Genomic DNA, 24,400 nt, shown 5'->3' with positions numbered 1-24,400 from the left:
CTACTCTAACATTCAATTAAGCCCGACCTTGTGTCTGTCTAGATCACGTCTATTACAAAGGAACAACTTAGAGTAACTATATATAATATTTTTACTTTTCTTTGTAGATTAGCAAAACATATATTATATAGACTTCAGATTCAATTAACTTATTTTGTTTCGACCCTATGAACAAAAGCTAAAGATGAACGTCGGGTTTTTAAATGTTAGTAGCATCATGGACTGTCATGCCTGTGTATGCGTAGTTTCCCTTTTAATCTTTTCAAATTTTTTGAGTAATATATTATATATAATTTTCAATTCAATTCCGGCTAGGACTGTTAGACGTAAAGAAAACCCATAAAGACCAACACTTGCAGTAGGGTAGTCCCTGTCAAGAGAGTTAGATAGATAGTTAGATAGATATAGAGAGAGAGAGGAAGAGAGAGGGAGAGAGAGAGAGAGAGAGAGAGAGAGAGAGAGGAATAATACGCCCATTTCTGGATGCGCCTTGCTCACAATTATGCGAGACAACATATTTCATACATATTGGTACAACTTACAACAAATCAGACTCATGTAAACAATTAAGCTGTGAAATCAAAATTCAGTAGGCCTACTGGTAAAGAAGAGATAGGCTAACAAAATGAAAGAATAATATAGATCGGAGAAGTCGGCATAGTCAAGAGAACGCCCACATAGTGAAGAGTAGAACGCCCATAATAATAGGGGAGGTATAGGGACGTAACACATTATGTATCGATCGCTAATACGCTCCAGCCGTTTACATGGGTTTTTGAATGAGTCACTGTGTTAGATCCCAAATCGAGAAACTTTGTAAAGAATATCAAAACACCTGTTACGCATTGGCGGAATACACGCAGTGCTAGACTTGCATGCGTGCACGGTGTTTACACGTCCACTGAATAACACAGCTGTCTTGTTAAACAGTTTTGATCTGTCACCGATTGATGAATCTAGATATGATTATGATATGTTGATGATTCTAATACGATCAGATGATGGCACCTTTACGAAGAGTACGGGGGGTGTTTTGGTTGCTTTGGGTGTGTTATATTCCGGTGGCAATCCACTCGCAGAACTCGTCAACAATAGTCACAACAAGTAAGTTTATAGTCGGTAGGAAAACTAATGTGTGAAAAGTTCGTGTGTTGAAGTGAGTTGTAAAACAAGGGAGCCGGGAGTTCATATGCGATGTTTGTCATGTTTCTTGTGTCGTGATGGGTGTGGTATGACTGTGGACGGGCTGTCAGAATCACGAAGAAGGCCTATCATCCGTTCTATTAAATCACTAGTCTAAGTTTACTACATTAGATTAATAAACACTAATTGCATGGAGAATTACTTTTATAGTCAGTACTCGGATATAAATAGAAAAGTAAGCAATGAATATTGGTATTATTATACTCATCTACAGTGTGCTTATGGCCTATGGCTTTACCTACATGTAACTAAAATGTACAGTATATATCTGGATATTTATTAGAAAAGCACATGTTGTGTCACCACCTATACACGGTCATGTTGTAGGTAATACACAATGCGAGGAGGGGGGGGGGGGGGGGTTGACCATAGGGAGGACAGTCAACAGACTCTACTTAAAATAACATTCTCATTTACTTTTTATTTATTATTGTTAATTTGTATTTTTCTGTACATTTATGATAAAATATGTTTGATATCTTTGATTTCTTTCTTATTTGTATAAGTTACTAGATCAAGCCAATTATGTTTTCCTTTGTTTTGATATGATATGTTTAGTATTGCATATGTTTTTGTTTTGTTACATTTTGTTACTGGCTTTAGTTTTTATTATAATTTGTTCACACAGACTTCTGACCAACATCTGTTTTTGCTGAGAGGGTTACCGTTTTAAAATAAATAAATAAATAAAATGAAATGAAATTGTTTGACACTTTGAGACTTGCCTAAATCTAAAGCATATTGGTAATTTTTGTTTACAGTACAAGCTGATATACTTACATGTAGATGCCGGTCTATATATCTTGATCATGCCTATCATTAGCAGCTTTTACATGATGTATATGTTGTCGCATTCTTCTAGTAATCTTCGACGGGCTATGCAATGTTTTGGTTGCTTGAATATATATTTATTCTCTGTCCCTCTCTTTCACTCACTATAACTATCCCAACATTCTACAAGGAACCAAATGAGATTCAGAAATGAAATAAGAAACCAATAATTTATGCCGTAATTAAATTTCTTATACTTTGGGTCCATGCAGTCCTTCATGTAAATATTACACTCAGCAACACACTAAATGTTTACATTGTAGCAGTGTAGGCTGTTATATTTCATTTACCAGTAAGCCTTTTTCAGATTTTTGTTTGTTCTCCTCTCACTTTCCAAATATTTAAGTAGTGAGTTCTCTTCCCCTCCTGTAGCAAAGCAATGTGATGTACATTGCAGGCATATACATGCATATTACAGTATCATAGTTAAAAGTGATTCAAGCTGACAAATTGTGAATAAGATTTGTTGAAAGTATTTAAAGTACCGGTAAGATACAAAAATTGTAGTAAAATAACTGTTCTCTAGACTATATTTTAATTCTCTGTTTCCCAGTTATATTGTTTCTAATGTTGTTAGTGTGACATAATCACTAGAAAGTAGAAACTAGGGTTATTGTCAACCCTTCCAATCTACTCTTTCATTGTTCATTTGCAAAATTGTACACTTTACTGTAAGTTTTCCAAAACAAAGGATACTTGATGCACTCTAAATCTGTTACCGGTATTCTGATCTAATTCTGCCTTTTTCACTATAAAGCTGACCAAAATTACAGATTATTGTATGGCAAATTTAAAGTATTTTCAATACTACATGTATAAACAACCAGATTTTAAAAGGAGGAAAAAGTTTGATATGTGACTTCTTAGTTTCTCCATTTTCTGTCACATGAAATAGGGTACTTACTAGTTTGCAGGCTCAGATTGTCATTATAATAACATTGATGTCTCATGTTAGGGAAGCCAATAACTCAATATTAAAAACCAAAAGCTTGTGCCCACGTACAGTAACAAGAACAACGAGATAATGTGTAATTGTATAAATGTTTTATAATGACTAAACTTCATATATATATACAAATGTACATGTATGATGTAGAGCATACTTGCTTTTAAATTTGGATTATTGAATAATTCTTCTATGTAAGATGTATCAATGGGCCCTGGTCTAATTTCTAAACTACTGCACTTAAAGATGGAGTTGAGTTCTGGTCATGCGATTGCATTGTGAAAGAAATGTTGTGGAATCGATCAGAAAAGGTTGATCATCTAGCATATACGTATTCTGGAATCATCAAAACTATAAGAAATTTGGCCCAGTCTTGGTAAAGTTACAAGCACTGTACACAGAAAGATGTGTATAGGACTGCATGAACATGTGGCATAAAAATCTGTCCTGATTTTTATGATGTTACATGCCATATTTAGAATATTTAGGCATTTGAAGAGCCATGCTGCTTTTCAGGGAACATGTCTTATCTGATGTTCTTCCGCACTTCCATAATACAATGATAATGCTCACACATTATTTTTCTCCTCTTTCTAGAACTCAACCTTCTCTTTAAAAGAGTTTGTGAGTGTAGACTACACTGTAGTTGATAATTCAGGGCACCTCCCAGTGCTCCCAATGCTCCCATACCATCTGTTAGTAGATCAATACTTTACTAGTTGATCACAAAATATAGAATTGCTTTAACCTTCCTTACCCACTTTGCTGTGCACTGTATATGTATACGGCCTTCAAATTTATAGCATAAACTATCATGTATTAAAACTGTTGGATTTTTTTTTTTTAGTGGATTCTACATGTAGCAAGAATTTTCATAGAGTTCTGTCAGAGTTAAAGATAAACTCCAGTTCTGGTAAAAAAAAAGTAAATTAATTCCCACAGAATCAAACGAAACTTACACTGAATATTCAAGATTACAAATAAATGACATATGCCAAACAATTTTGGAAGAAAATGTAGACTGGCTGAGTAATGAGCATTGGAAGACAAGGAAATCAAGGTAGTACTAGCCCCGACACCATGTGTGTTGTCCCATATATAGCTTTCTGTGTACAGTGCTTGTTACTTTACCAAGACTCGGTCAAATTTATTATGATTTTGATGACTCCAGAACCTTGCAGTGCACACCAATACTTACATGCTACATGATCAACTGTTTCTGATCCTTTCCACACCTTTTCTTTCACAATGCAATCGCATTACCAGTACCGATACTAAAGTTTATCTTTAAATCTCAAGCTTAGTATTTAATGGGTTAATGTATTCATTAAATGCTGGCCTTAGTTATATTGATGTACTTTGTAAGAGCTATTCAGACTATGTGCATTATGAACAATTGTAGGTCATAGACTCACAAATATTATTGAAATATGAATTTGCAATATTAGCATTAAGCTTGAACAAGTAGATTTTCTGCTCCACCTTTATTTGAAACAGGATCTGTAAATCCTTCAACTTGTACATGTGTATAGTTTTCTTTTCCTTTCTCCCATCATTACAAGTGTTGGCACTTGGCAGTCAAAATGTTAAAATGTCATACTGGTATATATTTACTTGGTTTTCAAGACTGACCTATCTCGAAGTAGATTGGTAAACAATTAAGATTCTTATCTCGGTGAGGAAGCAAAGATTTGAACTTAAATTTATGCTGGGTGGGGTTCTCATTAGTGCTGGTATTACTGGTGCAAGGTAGATTGGTCTTCATTACTTGGTAAGACTTTGATTTTCAAGATTTAACAGGTGTATTACAACCTGCAAATTGCAGGGTACAGTGTACAGGTTTGTATGTTGAACATTTGAGTAAATGATGGCGATGGCGATGGCGATGGTGATGATGGTGATGATGATGGTGATGATGATGATGATGATGATGATGATGGTGATGGCGATGGCGATGGCGATGGTGATGATGGTGATGATGATGGTGATGATGATGATGATGATGATGATGGTGATGGCGATGGTGATGGCGATGGTGATGGCGATGGTGATGATGATGATGATGATGGTGATGATGATGATGATGGTGATGGTGATGGCGATGGCGATGGCGATGGTGATGATGGTGATGATGATGGTGATGATGATGATGATGATGGTGATGGCGATGGTGATGGCGATGGTGATGATGGTGATGGCGATGGTGATGATGGTGATGATGATGATGATGATGATGATGGTGATGGCGATGGTGATGGCGATGGTGATGATGGTGATGATGATGGTGATGATGATGATGATGATGATGGTGATGGCGATGGTGATGGCGATGGTGATGATGGTGATGATGATGGTGATGATGATGATGATGATGATGGTGATGATGATGGTGATGATGATGATGATGATGATGGTGATGGCGATGGTGATGGCGATGGTGATGATGGTGATGATGATGATGATGGTGATGATGATGATGATGATGGTGATGGCGATGGTGATGGCGATGGTGATGGCGATGGTGATGATGGTGATGATGATGATGATGGTGATGATGATGATGATGATGGTGATGGCGATGGTGATGATGGTGATGATGATGATGGTGATGATGATGATGATGGTGATTATGATGATGATGATGATGAGGATGATGATGATGATGATGATGATGATGGTGATGATGAGGATGATGATGATGATGATGATGATGAGGATGATGATGATGATGATGATGATGATGATGAGGATGATGATGAGGATGATGATGATGATGAGGATGATGATGAGGATGATGATGAGGATAATGATGAGGATGTTTTTGATGTTTTTTTGATGTTACGTATTATATCTTGTTTTCTGAAAGGGTTGGCCTCTGACAAGGTTTGTTTCCTTTTCGGCCACTGCCTTCCTCACTTTTTATCCTATGTATTGTCATACATTTGTCTGTTTATACATGTATGTATTTTTATCTGTTGAGGAGAAATAAATGAAACTGAAATGGAAAAATTGAAACTAATGATCATTGATGATGATTATTACCGTTATTATTATTATTAGTAGTGTAAAACAAAGAATCTTTCCTTTAATATATCCACAGTACCTCATGTCCAAAACTTGGGAAATCATTTTTAGACTTTGAGAAAGTTCTTGGCATGTCGGAGTGGTGTAGCTACCGGGGGCGCATTGGGACCTCTAGGATAGGTGCCCCTATTTGAAGGGCAAACAAAAAAAAGATTGGGGAAGGGGAGACAATATGAAAAGTATGCACCCTCTCCTCAATGATTGGATGCATCCATCCTATGCCATGAATATAGAGTACATGTATATGTTTTTTTCTTCTTCTAGATATATGGGATAGTACATGTAGGTCTAGCAAATATTATTCATTAAAATCATGAGTAGAACCTCTATTCACTGAAAAAAACTAGAAACTCTCATTGATTTGAAAGCAACACCCATTTGCAAGGCAAACTTTGCAAAATGTATGAATTCACATTTAAAGATAAACTTGAGTTCTGGTAATGCGATTGCATTGTGAAAGAAAAGGTGTGGAATGGATCAGAAAAGTTGATCATATAGCATGTAAGTAATGGTGTGTAATGCAAGGTTCTGGAGTCATCAAAATCATTATAAATTTGGCAGAGTCTTGGTAAAGTAACAATCACTTACACAGAAAGATGTATATGGGACAACACACATGGTGTCGGGGCTAGTACTACCCTGATTTCCTTATCTTTCTATGCTTATTACTCAGCCAGTATACATTTTCTTCCAAAATTGTTTTGCACATGACATTTATTTGTAATCTTGAACATTCAGTGCAAGTTTCGTTAGATTCTGTGAGAATTCATTTTCTTTTTTTACCAGAACTCAAGTTTATCTTTAAGGTAAGATTTGATGATTTTGATTATTTTTGTGATATATTAAAGTGATGAAACTCATGAATTTAATCCACTTGCTAATTATACAAACATTCCCACAGGTGCAAGTCCACTTTCTTTATCAGGATGTGTAACAGTAAATTAATGTTGATTTGATGAAATTTCTGTTGAAGTAAATGAGCTAATGAGGATAATGAAGCAATCATTTTCATATAAATATTGATTGATACGACTTCTATGAATTTATTATCCATTATATCATTCACAGCAGCATCCAATGATACAGCGACAGAACCTCTTCAAAATACATCTCAATACTCACCAGTAATCACCGAGTTGATTACAGAGTTATTTACAGTCTACGAGGATACAGACTCAACGACCCTAGAAAGCTCTACTGAGAGAGGGACTCGCATTCCCAGGGATGCTCATGATGAAAGAGCTTGCCGCTATCAACCATGTTTAGACAATGGAGATTGTATTTTAGATGACAGTGCTAGAGGTTATAGGTGTGACTGCAGACCAGGTTATTCAGGTAAAATCATATTTCTTCTTCACAACTGCTAGAGTGAAAGACGAGTAAACATTTCTTTGCTCAATATCTTTGAATGAAAACTGGTGATAAAAATTATTTGATAATGTTGAAAAGTAGTTAAGGACTACTGTTATCATTCAGGTAAAATCATTTCTTCTTCACAACTGCTAGAGTGGAACACGAGTGGAAAACATTTTTTTTTGCTCAATATCTTTGAATGGAAACTGGTGATAACAATTATTTGATAATGTAGAAAAGTAGTAACGGACTACTGTTTGTTCAAGTCGTAAACAATTCAAGGAAAATATTATTCATCTTTCTAGTTGTGTGTCTGTACATACTTAGCACGTAAACTTCACTGCATTGCTAATAGGAGGTTCCCAAATCATTAGTGGTTTGATTTTGTAAATATATACATACAGTATCTTATTACATGTACCGGTAGGTGTTGTACGTTTTGTTCCAACTTTCATGAATCTGTTTCTCTGAATTTGTTTGCTTCCATCTTGTTAAATGTCTATTAAAGGCCTAAAATGTATATATATCATATAATATGTAATATATAATATAATATATAATATATGATATAATATTTAATATGTAATATAATATATAATACAATATTTTATATATAATCTACCTGTACGATGTAGGATAGAAATTATTTCCTGAGCAAAACTGTAATTGTAAATTATCTCTGGTTGTGCATGTACTACTCTGTAATAGATTAGTTGATAACTTGTTCATTTCAAACTTTGTTTTGATCTTTATAGGGAGACGATGCGAGGTTTACACCGATCCATGTTCATTGAGTCCATGCTATGAGAACGAGATATGTGAAACTATTGTAGATGCAGACTTTACTTGTACTCTATTCAACATGACTACGCCTGCACCACCACCACCGGTTAGTACAAATCTTGATTTTTAATTTGTTGTTACTTCAAAATACATCTCAATACTCACCAGTAATCATTTCAGTCAGTGCTGAGTCATACTTTGCATGAATAAGGAGTAGTTCTAGAAGAAGGATTTAAGTGGGGTTTTTTTTTTTTGGGGGGGGGGGGCCGAGTTGTGGCTTCTTGCATTCATTTTTAACATGTACCCAAGCCTGATAATTACCTGTACCCAATTTAAATCGGTTTTCTGTTTTTTTCCTGATTTTTTTTTTTTCCGATTTTGTTTCTTCTTTTTCTTCCTGATTTTACCCCTATGTTCTTAGATGCCATTTTTTTTTCCCTGGCTCTTTTTTCTTTTTTTACACAAGGAGGTGGTGGGAGGGGAAAAACAAATCTGCATGTACAATGTACCCTGCAAAAACAAAAATTGGGGGGGGGGGGGGGGGGGGGAGGCTACTGCCTGCAGTGTACAATGCAGTTAGATTGAAACATCTTTTATCACCAGCAGTCCTTGTGATATACACTCATCTTACTCTTTTTCATGTTGTTATTTCAAATATGCAGTTGTTTTTATGCCTCCATTACGAAGTAGCCGGAGGCATTATGTTTTCGGGTTGTCCGTCCGTCCATACGTACGTACGTACGTCCCGTTCTTGTGATCGCGTTATCTGAAGAACCGATTGATGGATTCCTGCCAAACTTTGGTCATGTATGTATCTTGCAGAGCCGATGAACTGATTAGATTTTGGGGTCACGAGGTTAAAGGTCAAAGGTCACAGGGCTCATTATGTATGCAAAAACAGCTCGAGATCGCGTTATCTCAAGAACTGATTGATGGATTGCTGCCAAACTTAGGTCATGTATGTTACTTGCAGAGCCAATGAACTGATTAGATTTTGGGGTCACGAGGTCAAAGGTCAAAGGCCACAGTGCACATTATGTATGCAAAAACAGCTTGTGATCGCGTTATCTCAAGAACCGATTGATGGATTCCCGCCAAACTTAGGTCACGTATGTTACTTGCAGAGCCAATGAACTGATTAGATTTAGGAGTCATGAGGTCAAAGGTCAAAGGCCACAGCGCACATTATGTATGCAAAAACAGCTCGTGATCCCGTTATCTCAAGAACCGATTGATGGAATCCTGCCAAAATTAGGTCTTGATGTTACATGCAGAGCCAATGAACTGAGTAGATTCTTGGTTCATAAGGTCAAAGGTCAAGGGCTTATTCTGTATATGAGAAATTGCTTGTTATCACGATATTCTGAGAACCTGTCAATGGATTACAATTGAAATTGAATTCGAAAAATTTCTTCTGTTTTGAATTGCTCTATGACGGAGGCATCATTTTCGACTGCGCGCAGTCGAATTCCATCTAGTTTAAGCCCCAGTCCCATATAAAGCCGGACCAGCACGGACGAGCACGGACCACTCCGGACCATCCCGGACCATGGTCTGGGGTGATCCGGGATGGTCCGGGATGTTTTGTTAAAAAAAGTGTGATGCTTTTAAGCTACAGTCCCATATACGTCCCGGACCGTCCCGGACCATCCCGGACTCCATCCGGGGTGATCCGGGATTCGGTCCGTGTTGACACCGTGTTGGCACCGGGGTGGTCCTGGATGGTCCTGGATTGTCCTGGGCGGTCAATAACTCACTCCCGGACTGCCACGGATCAACACGGACCGCCCCGGCGCCACTACGGATGACCCCGGACCCAGCACGGTGGCTACACGGATCACCCCGGATCAAACTATTGTCCCGGACCGTCCCGGACCACCCCGGCAGTTTTTGACCGTCAAAAACATCCGGGGTTGACTCCCGGACCGCCCAGGACCATCCCGGACCATCCAGGACCATCCAGGACCATCCAGGACCACCCCGGTGCCAACACGGTGTCAACACGGACCGAATCCCGGATCACCCCGGATGGGGTCCGGGATGGTCCGGGACGGTCCGGGACGTATATGGGACTGTAGCTTTAGTAAGCACATCTTCTGTACCGATATTGTGGTTATATACATGTTCTAAAGAAAATACAATTGAATCTAGGCCATTGAAAGGTAGGAGATTTAGGCTTGTTGTGTTCATACAGTCATGTATGCCCTACACTAAAATGTGCATCTCTTTTTTTTTCCTCAAAAAGGGAGAAAAAAATGTCTGATACAATCACTGTCCAGTGTTATCCTGTATATATTATATGCTGTTCATCTATCCATGCAGAAATGCATGTGAGAGCTTTCCATGCATGCAATGAACAATGGCTGTTTTGGGGTTTTAAGTCTGCATTCCTTTTTTACTCAACCAACCCAGTTTGTCTGTCTAATTCCCAACTGTGTTTTTATGCAGCAGTGTTTGTGTACTTCTTACCAAGGAGGAAGTGTATCAGTGTATGGTGTATTATCATGGATTACAATTGTTGTCACTCCTATGACAATCCTTAGGACATCGCTAGGTTTAAAACCCCCCCCCCCCTCCCCTTCCCCCCAAAAGGAGAAAAAAGAAAGGAAATATACATACCGGTAATTGAAAGCAGCAACTGATTGTGAAACAGAGAGAGAGAGAGAGAGAGAGAGAGAATTGATGGTTCATCATGAACACCGGTACACTGAAATACTCTGAAAACTCTAAATACTACACATAACTACATAATGTAAGGTAATATATACAGATGTAATTGTATCATCAAATCTTATGATGTTTAGACGTCTTTATAATTCAGCTTTTTCATCTTAATGGATCTTCTTCATTTTCTTTCTTCCCGACATGGTCCTTTTGCAGATGATGTATTATAATAGTTTTGAAAATTCATATCAATTTTCCTTGCATTCTTTGAAAATCTTACTTTCTTCATCTAGTAATATTTGTGTATATCATCATTAGTCTACTTATACTGGGATACAAACGTGTAACTCAACAGCGATACAGCTACATCCAAATTAGAATGTAAAATCAATTTTAATTGTATTCTATGAAAATCTTGCTTCCCATCATCTAGTAATATTTGTGTATAAAAAGATCATCATTACATGTAGTCTACTCATACTGGGATACAAACGTGTACCTCAACAGCGATACAGCTACATCCAAATTAGAATGTAAACAAAGACAATGTAAACATTGATAGTCATACTCACATTTCTTTTCCAGCTGCCACCCATCGTATCAGTCATGTAGATTTACTTGTACCGGTATATGTTTCCTATGCATCAGCTATCAAACACAGCTCATTCTTTAATTATTACAGTTCTAACACTTCCCTTAACAGCGATACAGCTACATTTAAATTAGAATGTAAACAAAGACAATGTAAACATTGATAGTCATATATACTCACAATTCTCTTCCAGCTGCAACCCAAGCATTGTGTTTGTTTCGTATCAGTCATGTAGATTTACTTGTATATGTTTCCTTCAGGTAACAGCTATCAAACACAGCTCATTCTTTAATTATTACAGTTCTAACACTTCCATCACAATGGGACATCCCATTGACATCTATGACATGCAGGCTTACAATACTCATCTATCAATACGCGGGATGATGTGTGTGAGATTGTATTGTCTGTTGATGAATATTGATTAATTAAATGAAGCATGCATACTAATGAGATAGTCGGCCATTAGATTGATATAGCTCAATCAGGTATCTTTAGGCTTATAGATGATGAATGTTTCATCTCTCATCGCGGTGCCATTTTATGTGTTAGATGCACATTGGGTAAGCTGAGTTTAAATTCACTTAGATACATTTTCTATCAAAGTTTGCTAATCATTATATAGCAGCACTTTGATTAAGAGTGTATTTGGCATGAACACAATAACTACTGTTAAAGATCTCGGCCATCATGTTTTATAACATCTTGATGTCTTACATGTATGCCGTATGTTTTGTATTGTATGTTCTGCTTAGGCAGTTATGAGCCATGACCGGGACTACTCTTACTACACTTATAATTATGTCTGTGATCGTGTAATTCTTTTATTTTTATACTATGTTCCTTTATTGAAGATTGACAAAGTGGTACAAAATCAAATTGTACCGTTAAGACCGGGCATTTAGATACACACAACTGTAGGTGTATGATTTCTGTAATTTGACATGTAGTTGTTATAATTGGTTTTTGAGATGGATGATGTATTTGGAGAATAGGTGTTAACTTATCCTTCTACAGCTAGTAATGGATATAGTGGTGATTATAGCAGATTGACATGATATTTGGAATGGGTGTGATTATTCATTTCTATCAAACACAATGAGATATTTGATTGTGGTACAATTAAGTAACCTAACATTTTACCTCCCTGATATCACATCCTGCTCATATATTTGTCTACATATACATGTGTATGTAGTAGATTATAATTGAATATCTTATTACAAAGGTTATATACATTAAGTTTGTAATTGTTCTGTATGTTACTATGTGTAATAAAATTACCTGCCACATGATGTAAATTGTATACGGTACCGGTAATGAGTTTCTCTGATTCCTGAGCAATACACTTACGGTAATACTACAAAATGCATGTAAAGATTATTTCTTTTATCTGATAATTTTCTTGTTTTTATTATTAAACACTCTTGTTTTGAGAATGTCTACTAGTCCATCCACATTTTATATTACTAGTACTACTATTACTACTACTACTACTACTACTACTACATGTACTACTACATGTACTACTACTACTACTACTACTTCTACTACTGCTACTACTGCTACTACTACTACTACTTCTACTAATACTACTACTACTACTACTACTGCTACTACTACTACTACTACTAATACTAATACTTCTACTACTACTACAACAACGACAACAACCATGACGACAACCATGATCAAGAGGATGATGGATCATGATGATGATTACGATAAATCTGAAAGTAACAATATATTGAAAGTGATAAAACTAACAACATCAGCATCTTAATCTGTAGATCACTAGAAAATGGGATCTAAATATCTAATGTTCCAAGCTTTAATCTTTTGTCCTATCCCTGTCACTAATGTTGTTGTAACAAGGCATCAATCAGTATTTGGTGCTCTTAACCCAGGTAGCAATGTTTGTGATACATGTAGGATGACGGACAAAAGCTGATGCAATTACCGGTATATGATAATAAATACAGCATTTGTTTTGCACCATCGATCTAGTAAACTATTTTGAGGCGCAAAGGTATAGAATTAGAATGAGTTACATAGAGAAATGAGAACAAATATGCATAGATGTACATTCAACATATAAGTAACTAAAATAACATGCGAACATGTATGACTTTAGATTCTTTTTAAATGTTTTGAGGGATTCTGCTGATCAGATCCTCAGTGGAAGAGCATTCCAAAGAGATGGTGCTGCAGAAATAAAAAGCCTTTTCATCAAGAGTAGACATGGTTCTCGGCTGCCATGTGATATGCACATCCTTGCTGTACTTTGCTGTAGAAGTAGAGGTGTGCACCCGAAAGCTGTACTTGCTTAGGAGGTTTTGAAACTGCTATGTGTTGGCTCAGTCAGTAGAATGTCCGCCTCACAACCGGGAGGTCATGGGTTCAAATCCTGGCCGCATCATACCAAAAGACGTTAAAAGACGGGAGTTGCTGCTACCTTGTTTGGCGTTCAACAATAAGGGATAGAGCAACGTCGATCTGGCGCTGCTCAGTGGCTGCCGGGCTCATGATCAATTGGGGAAAAAGAATTTCCATTTTCGGTTTACCTTAATAAAATTTGGAGTGGATTTGAAAAGATTGTTATTATTATTATTATCAAGATGAAAATTAATTTGGTATTTTTATTTTTCTATCCACAGCCCAAGCAATTATCACTTGGTACGATCATCTCCATTGGGGTTCTGTGCGTGGTTCCTGTTCTCTTTCTTCTCTTCATCTTATTGCTGTTGTGGTTGACAACATGGCGCCATATACATCAAGAGCCTCTATGTTCATCAGGTCCTAGTCATTCAGATGGAAAATATCAACAAGATAATGGAGAGGTCTACTATGATGTCTATAATGTGAGTTCATCTTAAAATGTAATTTTTACTTACCGGTAGATTTTTAGTTTACTTACATTGATTTGATCTATATGCAGAGCTAAAAAGCTGCAGTACTTGGGGAACCCCTGACATTCATGGACCACCAAACTTGAATAATTTTTAGTTTGTGGTTCAAAATCATGAAACTACAAAGCATTATTGTAAAATATTTGTGTGTAACTTTTGTCCATCTGTTTGATTCCTTTTCATGTAATATACCTATAGCAATCATTTCAACATATTAGTTCTCCTTTAAAAACAAAAGCATTGAGATATCAGACTTTTAAGGAAACGTAAATACATGTAACTTGTAATTTTCTAATCTTAGATATTTTCCCTTTATGTACCCCCACCTGTTCTTGAGTATAAACTCTGGTTCAATAACAAACACATTACAACTTCATATGGATAAAAAGAAGATTTAAATGATAAGTTCGTTTTTTAAATGTTTTTCCTCAACCTCTCTTTAATCCCTTCTAGTAATCTGCAATTCAAAAATTCACAATAAATTGTGTTTTTTGTTTGAAAAATGATTCTGTTAGAAAGACACTAAACAGAAAACAATAATGTTGATATTACAGAAAAGGGCATCTAAGATCTACCTGATCTCGAATGGGAATGCTACTCATCGAACGCAACACCTTCAAGAGAAATGGAGCATTCCTGAGAGTGAGCTGGAGATGGGCAAACTACTCTACAGCGGAGAGTTCTCATATGTATGTGAGGGAGACCTCAAGCAAGGCAGTGATGTCCCAATCAAAGTCGCTATTAAACTACACAGAGGTGAGTAATCCTTAAGCCCCACTGCACTACTTATAGCTACTTGCACCCTCTATATAGCAAACAATGCCTTAGCGGTGACCATTGGTCCCCCATGGTCCCCTTTTTCTGATGTAAATTGAGAGCTGATTTGATGAAATAACCACCTGTCAGTGACCATGCAGGGAGGTCTAATCCGTCCTGGCCAAACTACTGCTGAAGTAAACTGATCATCCCTCAAGTTATGTTGGCAAAGGGCTGCTGGTCTTCGGTAGGGATTGAGTTCTCATATGTCTGTTCCACTCTAATAAGGATGAAAATAATTATCTACCATTCTTGTATGGTACGTGTCCCAAGGTTCGCGATTCAAGTCCCGCTGCGGCACTAATGTCCTTTTGATCTACATTTGCCACTTGCAACCCAGGTGATAGAAGTGGGTACCTGGCAGGAATTAATTCCTTGAAATGCTAGAGTGCCTTAATGGCCATCTTGCTAAAGCCAGGTTATTAATTGGGCAGCGCCAGGAGCGTCACAACGAGGTGGACATATAAGAAACCATTATTATTATTATTATGATATAATGTCTTTATGCATTTCCAAAGGAATTTGGACATTTTTACCCAGTGTCATGTGTGCACATGCCTTCAATTCTGTAAAAAGTATTTATTTCTCTTTCTCTTTTCAGATGAGAATGATCAAGAGTCGATAACTGAAATGAGGAATGAATTCCAGGTTCTAGCCAACCTTGGCAAGCATCCAAACATCCTCATGCTCCTAGGACAATGCAACAGAGTCTTTGAACAATCAGGTACATATGTGAAGGGATGCCGGGGTAAAGAGGAGAGGGAAATATCTGTGTGATACCAGTCAAATCAATGAGAACAATACCTTACAGAAAACAGACCAAATACAAATTAAAGTACATCCTAGGCCCAGGAGTCATTGGGTTTCAAGTGAGTTTGGCAGTGCGTCTGAGGCATAAACAAAGGGTAAATAGATATAATGTTGAATATTTGATAGAGATTAACCATCCTACGTGTATATATGTGAGGGGATTATTAATTCTGTAAATTAGATGTCGATCTGGTGCTGCTCAGCGGCTGCCGGGCTCACGATCAATTGGGCAAAAAGAATTTCCGTTTCGGTTTAATAAAATTTGGAGTGGACTTTAAAAGATTATTATTATTATTATTATTATTATTATTATGTTACAGGAGGATTGGAAGAGAAGTCAATGATCTTTTGAATAGGGGAGATTAAAAATGGCTCTTTAAATAGCAGATATAAGGGAGAGATTACAAGTTATAGGTTGTGTAGGTGAAACGCTTTTAAGTCTGTTAGAAAAGAGACATATGGAATTGTGTGTCAAATTTGTGATGAGCACCTTTAAGGAATGATTAATACAGTTTAACCTGTCTGTAGCGACCGCCCAAGAGAAAACACAAAAAGTGATCTCAGCTAGACAGGCTCTTTTAGTACATGTTTCAATGAGAAACCATGTTCAAGGGAAACACAAAATGTGGTCTTTGTAGACAGGTGGTCACTAAAGCAGGTTTGACTGTATAAGAATGATTTATAATTATGATTATTACCCATATCAGACATCTGAGCAGTGGTTTTACAAAATCATATTACACTTGTTGTAATCCTAAAAGAGATAATCAGTAAATATGAGACCGTATTACCCTCTCATGAAAAGCCTATGGATTTTACATGTTAAAAAAGCAGGAAATAAAGTCTCATTTTCATTGCGCCCTATTTTGAGTATTATGAGTACGAGAACCTGCACACTTTGCACGCACTCTATTGTGACGTAATAATCACACCAAATTAGGTACACTGTTTGCAGTGTATCGAAAATGTTGTAAAGCGCTGGATGCACAGTGCTGGTTTGACAAAGTTTTTTTCAGTTCTATGAGATTGTCATGGCTGATTTATGTTTTTGCTCTAGATGTCTGATTTGGATAACAAATTGACTGGCTTAACTTTTGGGAGATACAACATATATTGCCCTCACAAGACCCATATTGCCCTCGTCTTTGACTCGGGGCAATATGAGTCTAGATTGGGAAATATATGTTGTATCTCCCTCAGGCCATTCCATATTATATAATTACTATGATTACTGTAACTTTCTTTGTATTTCTAATCTCTCCATGATATGATGCATGTTTTCCCCTACTAGTTCAAACATGCCTGGTGATGGAATACGTTGCTCGTGGTGACATGCTGCGAATTCTTCGTCGATGTCGTAGTCGAAAGCGAGATCAACCTCCTTTTGAACCATTGCCTCAGGATGAATTACTCAACTTTGCTTGTGATATTGCACAAGGGATGCGACACATAGCTGCTCTTAGGGTAAGTCACTAGGAACTTTTCGCGCGGCGACGTAAGTGCTGACTACGGGGTATTTCAATGAGCTCGCCACCCCGTACTAGCTCGACTCCCAACATAGAGCTGAATATTGTCTTAGGGTTGGATGCTACGTGGAAATTTTCGCTCTGAGTGAGGAACCCCCGTGAAGATTAGCGTTGTAGAAGGCCGCGTTGCCAGTTGCGAAAACTGCCTAATTACTAGTAGGAAGAAAGGTTTTTGCTTCAATCTCTTACTAGATATTAGGACATAATTTCAAGGTGTTATTCATCATATTGCCATATTATTCTTTTTATTGGGAGAGAAAAAATTTTGTTGTGTGGAATGTGTTAACCATAGAGTTCAGATATGACGCGGCAAATCTGCAGCGTTTTTTTTATGATGACATGAAGTGTAATAGGCTTCACATTTCTGTATTTTATAACACAGAGCTCTCTAAATATGCGCAGGACCTTTGTTGCGTGCAGTTGCTATTCACGTACACAGTTAACTCATAGCCTGCCATAAAGCTGCATGCACGCTACCGTAATAGTGCTTTGTACATGCGAGCGAGCCATTGCTTCGGTGCCTTGTGCATGCTTGCACGCATACGTAACAGTAGTTATTGTTATTCATAGAACCATCGCGTAAATAAAATTATCTCAAAATAAACTTGGCACGGGGGGATTTGGGGCTTGGCACAAAGGGGATTAGCCCTGTGGCATGATTAGAGTTAAAGAATGCAGTGGGTTAATTACTGTGTCGTATCTGAACGAGCCTTAGCCCATCAGATTGATCTTATTTCATGTTTTGTTATAATCAAACTGAGATCAATGAAAGTATATGTACTCTATATTTATATTAGTGACATTGAGTCATCTGAAATTATATGAAATCAGGATATTAATGGAATTTGTGTTTTTCTTGTTTTACTTCTAGTACGTGTACATGAACCTATGTGCCAAGAATGTTCTTATTACGTTCAACAACAAGGCTAAACTGTGTGATTTCAGCATGGCTACAGAGGTTCAGAAACCATTGAATATACCAATACCATTCATCGAACCAAGAAATGTAAGTATTCAACAAAATTTAGTCTTCGTGTATCTTCAGTAACTTAACAGATATCATTTTCCAGAGTATTTTTTAAACTCACCCACCACACACTATATGACCTGACTAGTCACTACTCTCTGATTTTTGAAGAATTTCCAGTAGCATTTGATATGAACATCCAAACATGTAAAATCGTACTAATTAAAGGTAAAGACCAGTTTTGGAAACGCCCCCCCCCCCCTCTCAAAAAATGAAATGGAAGCTCTTATTACTATTCATGTGAAAGAATATGTTTTGAGTAATACGTGATCATACAAATTTTGCCGAGAAACCGCCTACTAATTGATATATTTGGTAAATTATTATATCTATTTGGACCTGATAGATATAACGCACATGCCGTGGACGTGTTGGGGTAATCCCATATACATCTTTCTGTGTACAGTGCTTGAAACTTTATCAAAACTTTACCAAATTTCTTATCATTTTGATGATTCCAGAACCTTGCAGTACACACCAATACTTATATGCTAGATGATCAATATTTTCTGATCGATTCCATAACGTTTCTTTCACAATGCAATCGCATGACCATAACTGGTCTTTATCTTTAAGGTTCTGAACAATTACATGAATGACAAAATAACAATGTTGGCAATCTGCAAACTTTGTTGAAGGAGGAAAACTCATATCGGCTTGAAAGCTGATGCAGCTGTTACCCCGACTAACATTTGATTCTGGGCATATCATTATTTTGGAGGCGCGATAGCTCAGTCGGTAGAGCAGTGGTCTCGTAGTCTGGTGACCCGGGTACGAAACAAAGGCGATGCGCTAGTGCCCTTTGGTAAGGCATTAATTCTCATTACATCGGCCATCTGGTTGCTTACTTACCGTAGGTCTACTGTTTATACATGAAAGCAGGGCCGTAGCCAGAGTTTGATGTTTGGGGGGGGGGGGCACATACATGTAATGGATCGACGTCCTGGGGAGGGGTCTAAAAAAGCTCAACTGATCTTGGAAATTTTGGGGGGCATGTGCCCCCCCCCCCGTGGCTACGTGCCTGCATGAAAGGGAACCTGTAAGTCACATGGAGTTAGATAAAAGAACTGCTTTTACTGTGATATTGATTAAAAGTAATGATTCAAGTGTTTACGTGATACAGTAATTAGGCTCTTATTAGTTGCAATAAATATGTCATATTGTGTTAGAAACATTAGTTTCCCCAATTATTAACTAAGTGTTCATACTTAGAATCTCTTTTTGAGAGAGTATTCTATACTGTAACTGCATCTTACCAGTCCAGTTACCATGGTAACATCAATCTTGTACACCTTAATAATAAATAATAATAATAATAATAAATAATAAAAACGTTACTTATAAAGCGCTTACCACCGAAGTCTCTACCATTTTTTCCCTACAGCGTGGAATGAAGAGATGGATGGCTTATGAAGCCTTGTTAGAAGGCCAATATACCATGAAGAGTGATGTGTAAGTATCCCTCCTTCATTGTCAGACTGGGGAAGGGTGGGGTGAGGCAATGGAGGGGGGGGGGGTTCAGATGGGTGGCTTATGAAGCCTTATGAGAAGGCCAGTACACAATGCAGAGTGATTTGTAAGTATCTCTCCTTCATTGTCAGACCGGGGTAGTGTGGGTGAGGCAATTTTTTTTTTGGGGTGGGGGGGGGGGGGGGGGGAGAGGGGAGGGGGAGGGAGGAGGGGGAGGGGTTTCAGATGGGTGTCATGTGAAGCCCTATTAGAAGGCCAGTACACAATGAAGATGTGTAAGTATCTCGCATTCCTCATCAAATAGGGGTGGGGTGAGGCATGGGGGGGGGGGTAGGATGGATGGCACACAAAGCTCTCTTAAAAGGCTAGTAAGCAAATATTAATCGACTATGAGGGTAATGGTACAAACTATCATCGCCGAGCCGCAAGGCGAGGGATGACGGTAGCCCCGAGATCACTGACGCGATTATAGTTTGTATCCATTACCCAAGTAAAGGAGGTTAATATTTGTTTTATATCCCACATCGGCAATAATGTCTATTTAAAGTGAATTTTACATAATTAAAAGAACTGATTCTGCAGACAGTTTAGCTTCAGCTAGAATTTACCAAGCACTACATGCATACATGTATAAAGTCGATGCACGCTCATTTGACATTGACATTGACATTTTGCGTAACCTACTTTGCTATGCGGTATATGCTTATTCAATGGGCAAGTGCATGGGGCAGCAGCAAAAAATTATGGTACAAAAGTCCTATCGCAGGGAGTACTTATCCATCATTGATCATGTGACCTCGTTTAGACCAATCAGATTGCATGATTCTTAGAATGCGGGATATAATAAACAATGAAGAGTGATGTGCAAGTATCCCTCATTCCTTGTTGGACTAGGAAGGGGTGGGGACCGTGGGGTGAGGCATGAAAGGTGTGGGGGGGGGGGAGGTTTTGAAGATCTAATATGAAGCCCTATTAGAAGGCCAATACACAGTGGAGAGTGATGTGTAAGTTTCCCTCCTTCATTGTCAGATGGGGTGAGGGTGGGGTGAGGCATGCGGGGAGGGGGTAGGATGGAAGGCATATGAAGCCCTATTAGAAGGCCAGTACAAAAAAGAGTGATGTGTGTTAAAGTAGTCTTTAGTCCTAATCAGACTGTGACTCTGCAACTTGCAGATTTTTCTTTTGGTTGGTGGATATTTTCTTATGTTGTATTTGTTCAATAGACCTCTTTTAAAAGGGAAATCATTTATTAATGAAACTGCCTGCACTCTGTTGACACAAAAGAACTTGGCACAGTTTTGATCATTTCTTTACATTGACTTTAAAATCTGCATGCAGTGCATTTTCACTGACAGATCGCCTCACACACATCCATCATTTTATATCAGTGGTGCTTATTACATGTTTCTTCCATTCTTGTACTTCTTGTTCTCGATTCAGATGGTCCTATGGCATTGTCCTGTGGGAGATTGTTACCTTAGGTGAGTAAAATTCCTTATTAAAGAGATCTGGGAAGAGGTGAAAAATAATTTGTGAGCGTTATCATTGTTATTATGCAAGTGTGGAAGAAAATCAGATAAAACATGTTCCCTGAAAAGCATGCATGGCTCTTCAAAATGCTTTCATATTCTAAATACTGTTAGTTGCTGAAAATCTCAGATTGTGAGAGATAGTAAATCAATTTGCTTGAATCTCTTCATTCGCTGTTTATTCAGAATGGAAGGAGGTTATGAAGCAGCCAGAGTTACAGAGGAAGTCAACCAGATATAACTATTTTTTTTATCTTGATAAGTTTTATTGGTCAACAACATTTGTTTCAGGACATCTTGTATGGATAGGTAAGGGAATAGTTATGACATATGGATGTTCAATTTATGTATCGATGGATTCTGCCTGAAAAACTTTATTTTATTTTGAATTACTCAACGTATAATTGAAAGCTTCACTTTGACAGTTCTATGTACATTAGGACTTGGAGTTTGAATGAAGCAAGGAGTGCTGGGGGCGTTTCACAAAACTTCTCATCAGTGACAAATGACAGTTTTTGTTATAAGCTACTGAATTCCTTGCTTCTGATTGGTTATCAGCAGTTTTGGCACTGATTTTTGTCATTTGTCATTGAAAAAATGCTTTATGAAACGGGCCCCTGGTATCTCCTTGAATGAAGTAAATAATGAATTGAAAACCATTGTATATTTTCAGGTGGAGTGCCGTATGCTAACAAGCGTGAATCGGATGTGATCAATGAGCTTCGTGATCACAATCGTTTAGAATGGCCCAAGCATTGCTCCCCAGACCTGTATGATGTCATGCTAAGATGCTGGCACAGGAGACCAGAAAGCAGACCAACCTTCGATAGAATCCTCAAAGATATGAAGGCTCTCAAGAAGACTGGCACGGTAAGGTTCTTCTTTTTATCATGTAACCGTTATTCATTATAATAATTGCTCACTACCCCCCCCCCCCCCTACCCTTAAGCAAAATATCGGGTCGGCGCAATTTTCAATTTTCAAACACCCTCCTTGAAAAAATCCTGCGTACGCCACTGGTACAGTGCATATAAAAACAAGTTTATCCAACTGTGGTAGATTCCTATTTAAAAGTTAAAACTTATGTTACCTTGAATTATATTTAATTTTAAAGAGTACCTAAAAACAAAGTATTTTTTTAAAATCCTGGTGCTCAATCAGCTGTGGACATAAGACAGAAAACACATCAATTAGGACTTTTTTAAAATCTTCAGCTACCAAGTTTGGATAATTTTTCTTTTATTTAAACAGGGGCGGATATAGGGGGGGTTTGGCAGTTTAACCCCCCCCCCCCCCTTGGGCGGCCAAGTGAAAAAAAGGAAGGAAAATAGAAGGGGAAAAAAAGAAGAAGAAAAAAGTAAAACGGCATGATTTTTGGAAAATCCTGGATCCGCCACTGGGTCAACCCCCCCCCCCCCCCCCCTTGGCAAAAAGCTAGATCTGCCCCTGATGTAGATAACATTTTAATACTCCTTTTCATTATTCTTGTTTTGTTTGATCAGCCTCAGATCAATTTGAAGGACTACGCATATCAGATGTATGCACCCATCAGACTGGATCTAGAACCAAGCAATGGAATTACAGACTCATTCGTCTAATCAACTCAACAATACTCTGCTCTTGCTGTAGGGTAAGAATAGCCAGATAATGAAACGTGTTTCATTTTCTACGACCGGAGAATGAAGGCTTAAGAGCAACAGTGTAACAAATGTGATACGTTTACTTCAAAATGTTAGAATTATTATCACACGAGTATCATATGAACAAGGAATAATTTGGGTTTTGAATAATATATGATTATATTCTCATTGTAAAAGGGTAGTTTGCAAATTGTCTGTTTGGAGTCAGATAGGCGTTAATCTGTATACTTTGATACAGAGTTGATGCACTTCTGGCTCTGAACAAATGAAATATAATGTAAACAGGGAATGTTTGGGATTTTTAAAATATAATCTCATTGTATTTGAAGAATATTATTGTATTCATTGTCATAGATAAATTGTTGTATTATGGATGTAAACAATATGAATAATGTATGACTCATGTCAAAATGTTTAATGGCCAAATGATTCATTAAAGATATGATACAATTTAAAAGCCTCCTCAAAATGTACAATGTTATATCAATAGCTGATATTGATAAAGAGCCTTTCAATATATACTAAATATCAAGTAACTTATATATGCAACTCATTAATTAATAACAAGTGTGTTTCAATTAATTCTTTGTGTATCGATCATGTGTTTACTGTGTTTTCATGGTTTTGTTTTGTGGAACACACACCAGGAAATATAATTTTCTTCTTTAAAGGTAGCAGTACCTATTTGCCAAACTACTAAGCAAACTTCCATTAAATAGTAAATGACAACATTGATAGTAATGAAAAAACAGACAAATATGGAGCATAATAAACACATAATTATTATGTCTTTATTGAATATTTTAAGGACAAAAAAAGTATATAGTGTTAAGGTAAACATTATTTCTCTAATATAAATTCACTTACAGAAAAAAACGTTTATGACATTTTGACATAAGAAAATGTCAAATCTTTAAACAAATGCATGTTGACCAAAAATAATGTTATTCAAAGCAATTATGAGAATTCCTATCCGTTCATAGCAAAGCATTCGGTAGTAGATATTGTGGAAAGTAGACATATTGGAAAGAATACTTATCTCAGTTTTTTATGTGATATGGTACTTGTGAGAAAGATATTACAAATTTAAAATCTAAACATCAACTAGGTATACTTTGAGGCAAACTTGAAATGTTATTGTAATAAGATAGTGTACAAATAATACACAGCAGTGAGGGCATTAGTAAGAATTATACACACAAGGTACCTTTGGAACA

At 37.3% G+C, this 24,400-nt stretch overlaps 1 protein-coding gene across 2 annotated transcripts; it reads left to right on the top strand.

Annotated features, from left to right (window-relative positions):
• Nucleotides 1-769: 769 nt before the first annotated feature.
• On the top strand, nucleotides 770-24,400 carry LOC593142 (fibroblast growth factor receptor 3). Of its 2 annotated transcripts, none has more exons than XM_030996383.1 (12): nucleotides 770-1,104; nucleotides 7,136-7,399; nucleotides 8,173-8,306; nucleotides 14,114-14,317; nucleotides 14,920-15,121; nucleotides 15,783-15,905; nucleotides 17,283-17,455; nucleotides 18,389-18,523; nucleotides 19,929-19,996; nucleotides 21,455-21,495; nucleotides 22,217-22,413; nucleotides 23,046-24,400. In XM_030996383.1, the coding sequence occupies exons 1-12, from the start codon at nucleotides 999-1,001 to the stop codon at nucleotides 23,139-23,141; spliced, it is 1,743 nt and encodes a 580-aa protein (XP_030852243.1). In that variant the 5' UTR covers nucleotides 770-998; the 3' UTR covers nucleotides 23,142-24,400. The 2 variants fall into 2 exon arrangements, with proteins under 2 accessions (XP_030852243.1, XP_030852242.1); XM_030996382.1 differs by having other exon boundaries at nucleotides 772-1,104; nucleotides 7,133-7,399.

This window comes from Strongylocentrotus purpuratus, unplaced genomic scaffold (genome assembly GCF_000002235.5).
Source record: "Strongylocentrotus purpuratus isolate Spur 01 unplaced genomic scaffold, Spur_5.0 spur5_scaffold_3, whole genome shotgun sequence".
NCBI lineage: Eukaryota > Metazoa > Echinodermata > Echinoidea > Camarodonta > Strongylocentrotidae > Strongylocentrotus > Strongylocentrotus purpuratus.
This window is presented reverse-complemented; position numbering and strand designations above follow the sequence as displayed.

What these genes read in the sequence shown, in the direction of transcription:
- LOC593142 (XM_030996382.1), top strand. Translation starts at nt 999, where the DNA reads ATGATGGCACCTTTACGAAGAGTACGGGGGGTGTTTTGGTTGCTTTGG. An exon ending in CGCTATTAAACTACACAGAG is followed by an intron (nt 15,122 to 15,782) that starts GTGAGTAATCCT and finishes TTCTCTTTTCAG; the next exon opens with ATGAGAATGATCAAGAGTCG. An exon ending in CTCTCAAGAAGACTGGCACG is followed by an intron (nt 22,414 to 23,045) that starts GTAAGGTTCTTC and finishes TTGTTTGATCAG; the next exon opens with CCTCAGATCAATTTGAAGGA.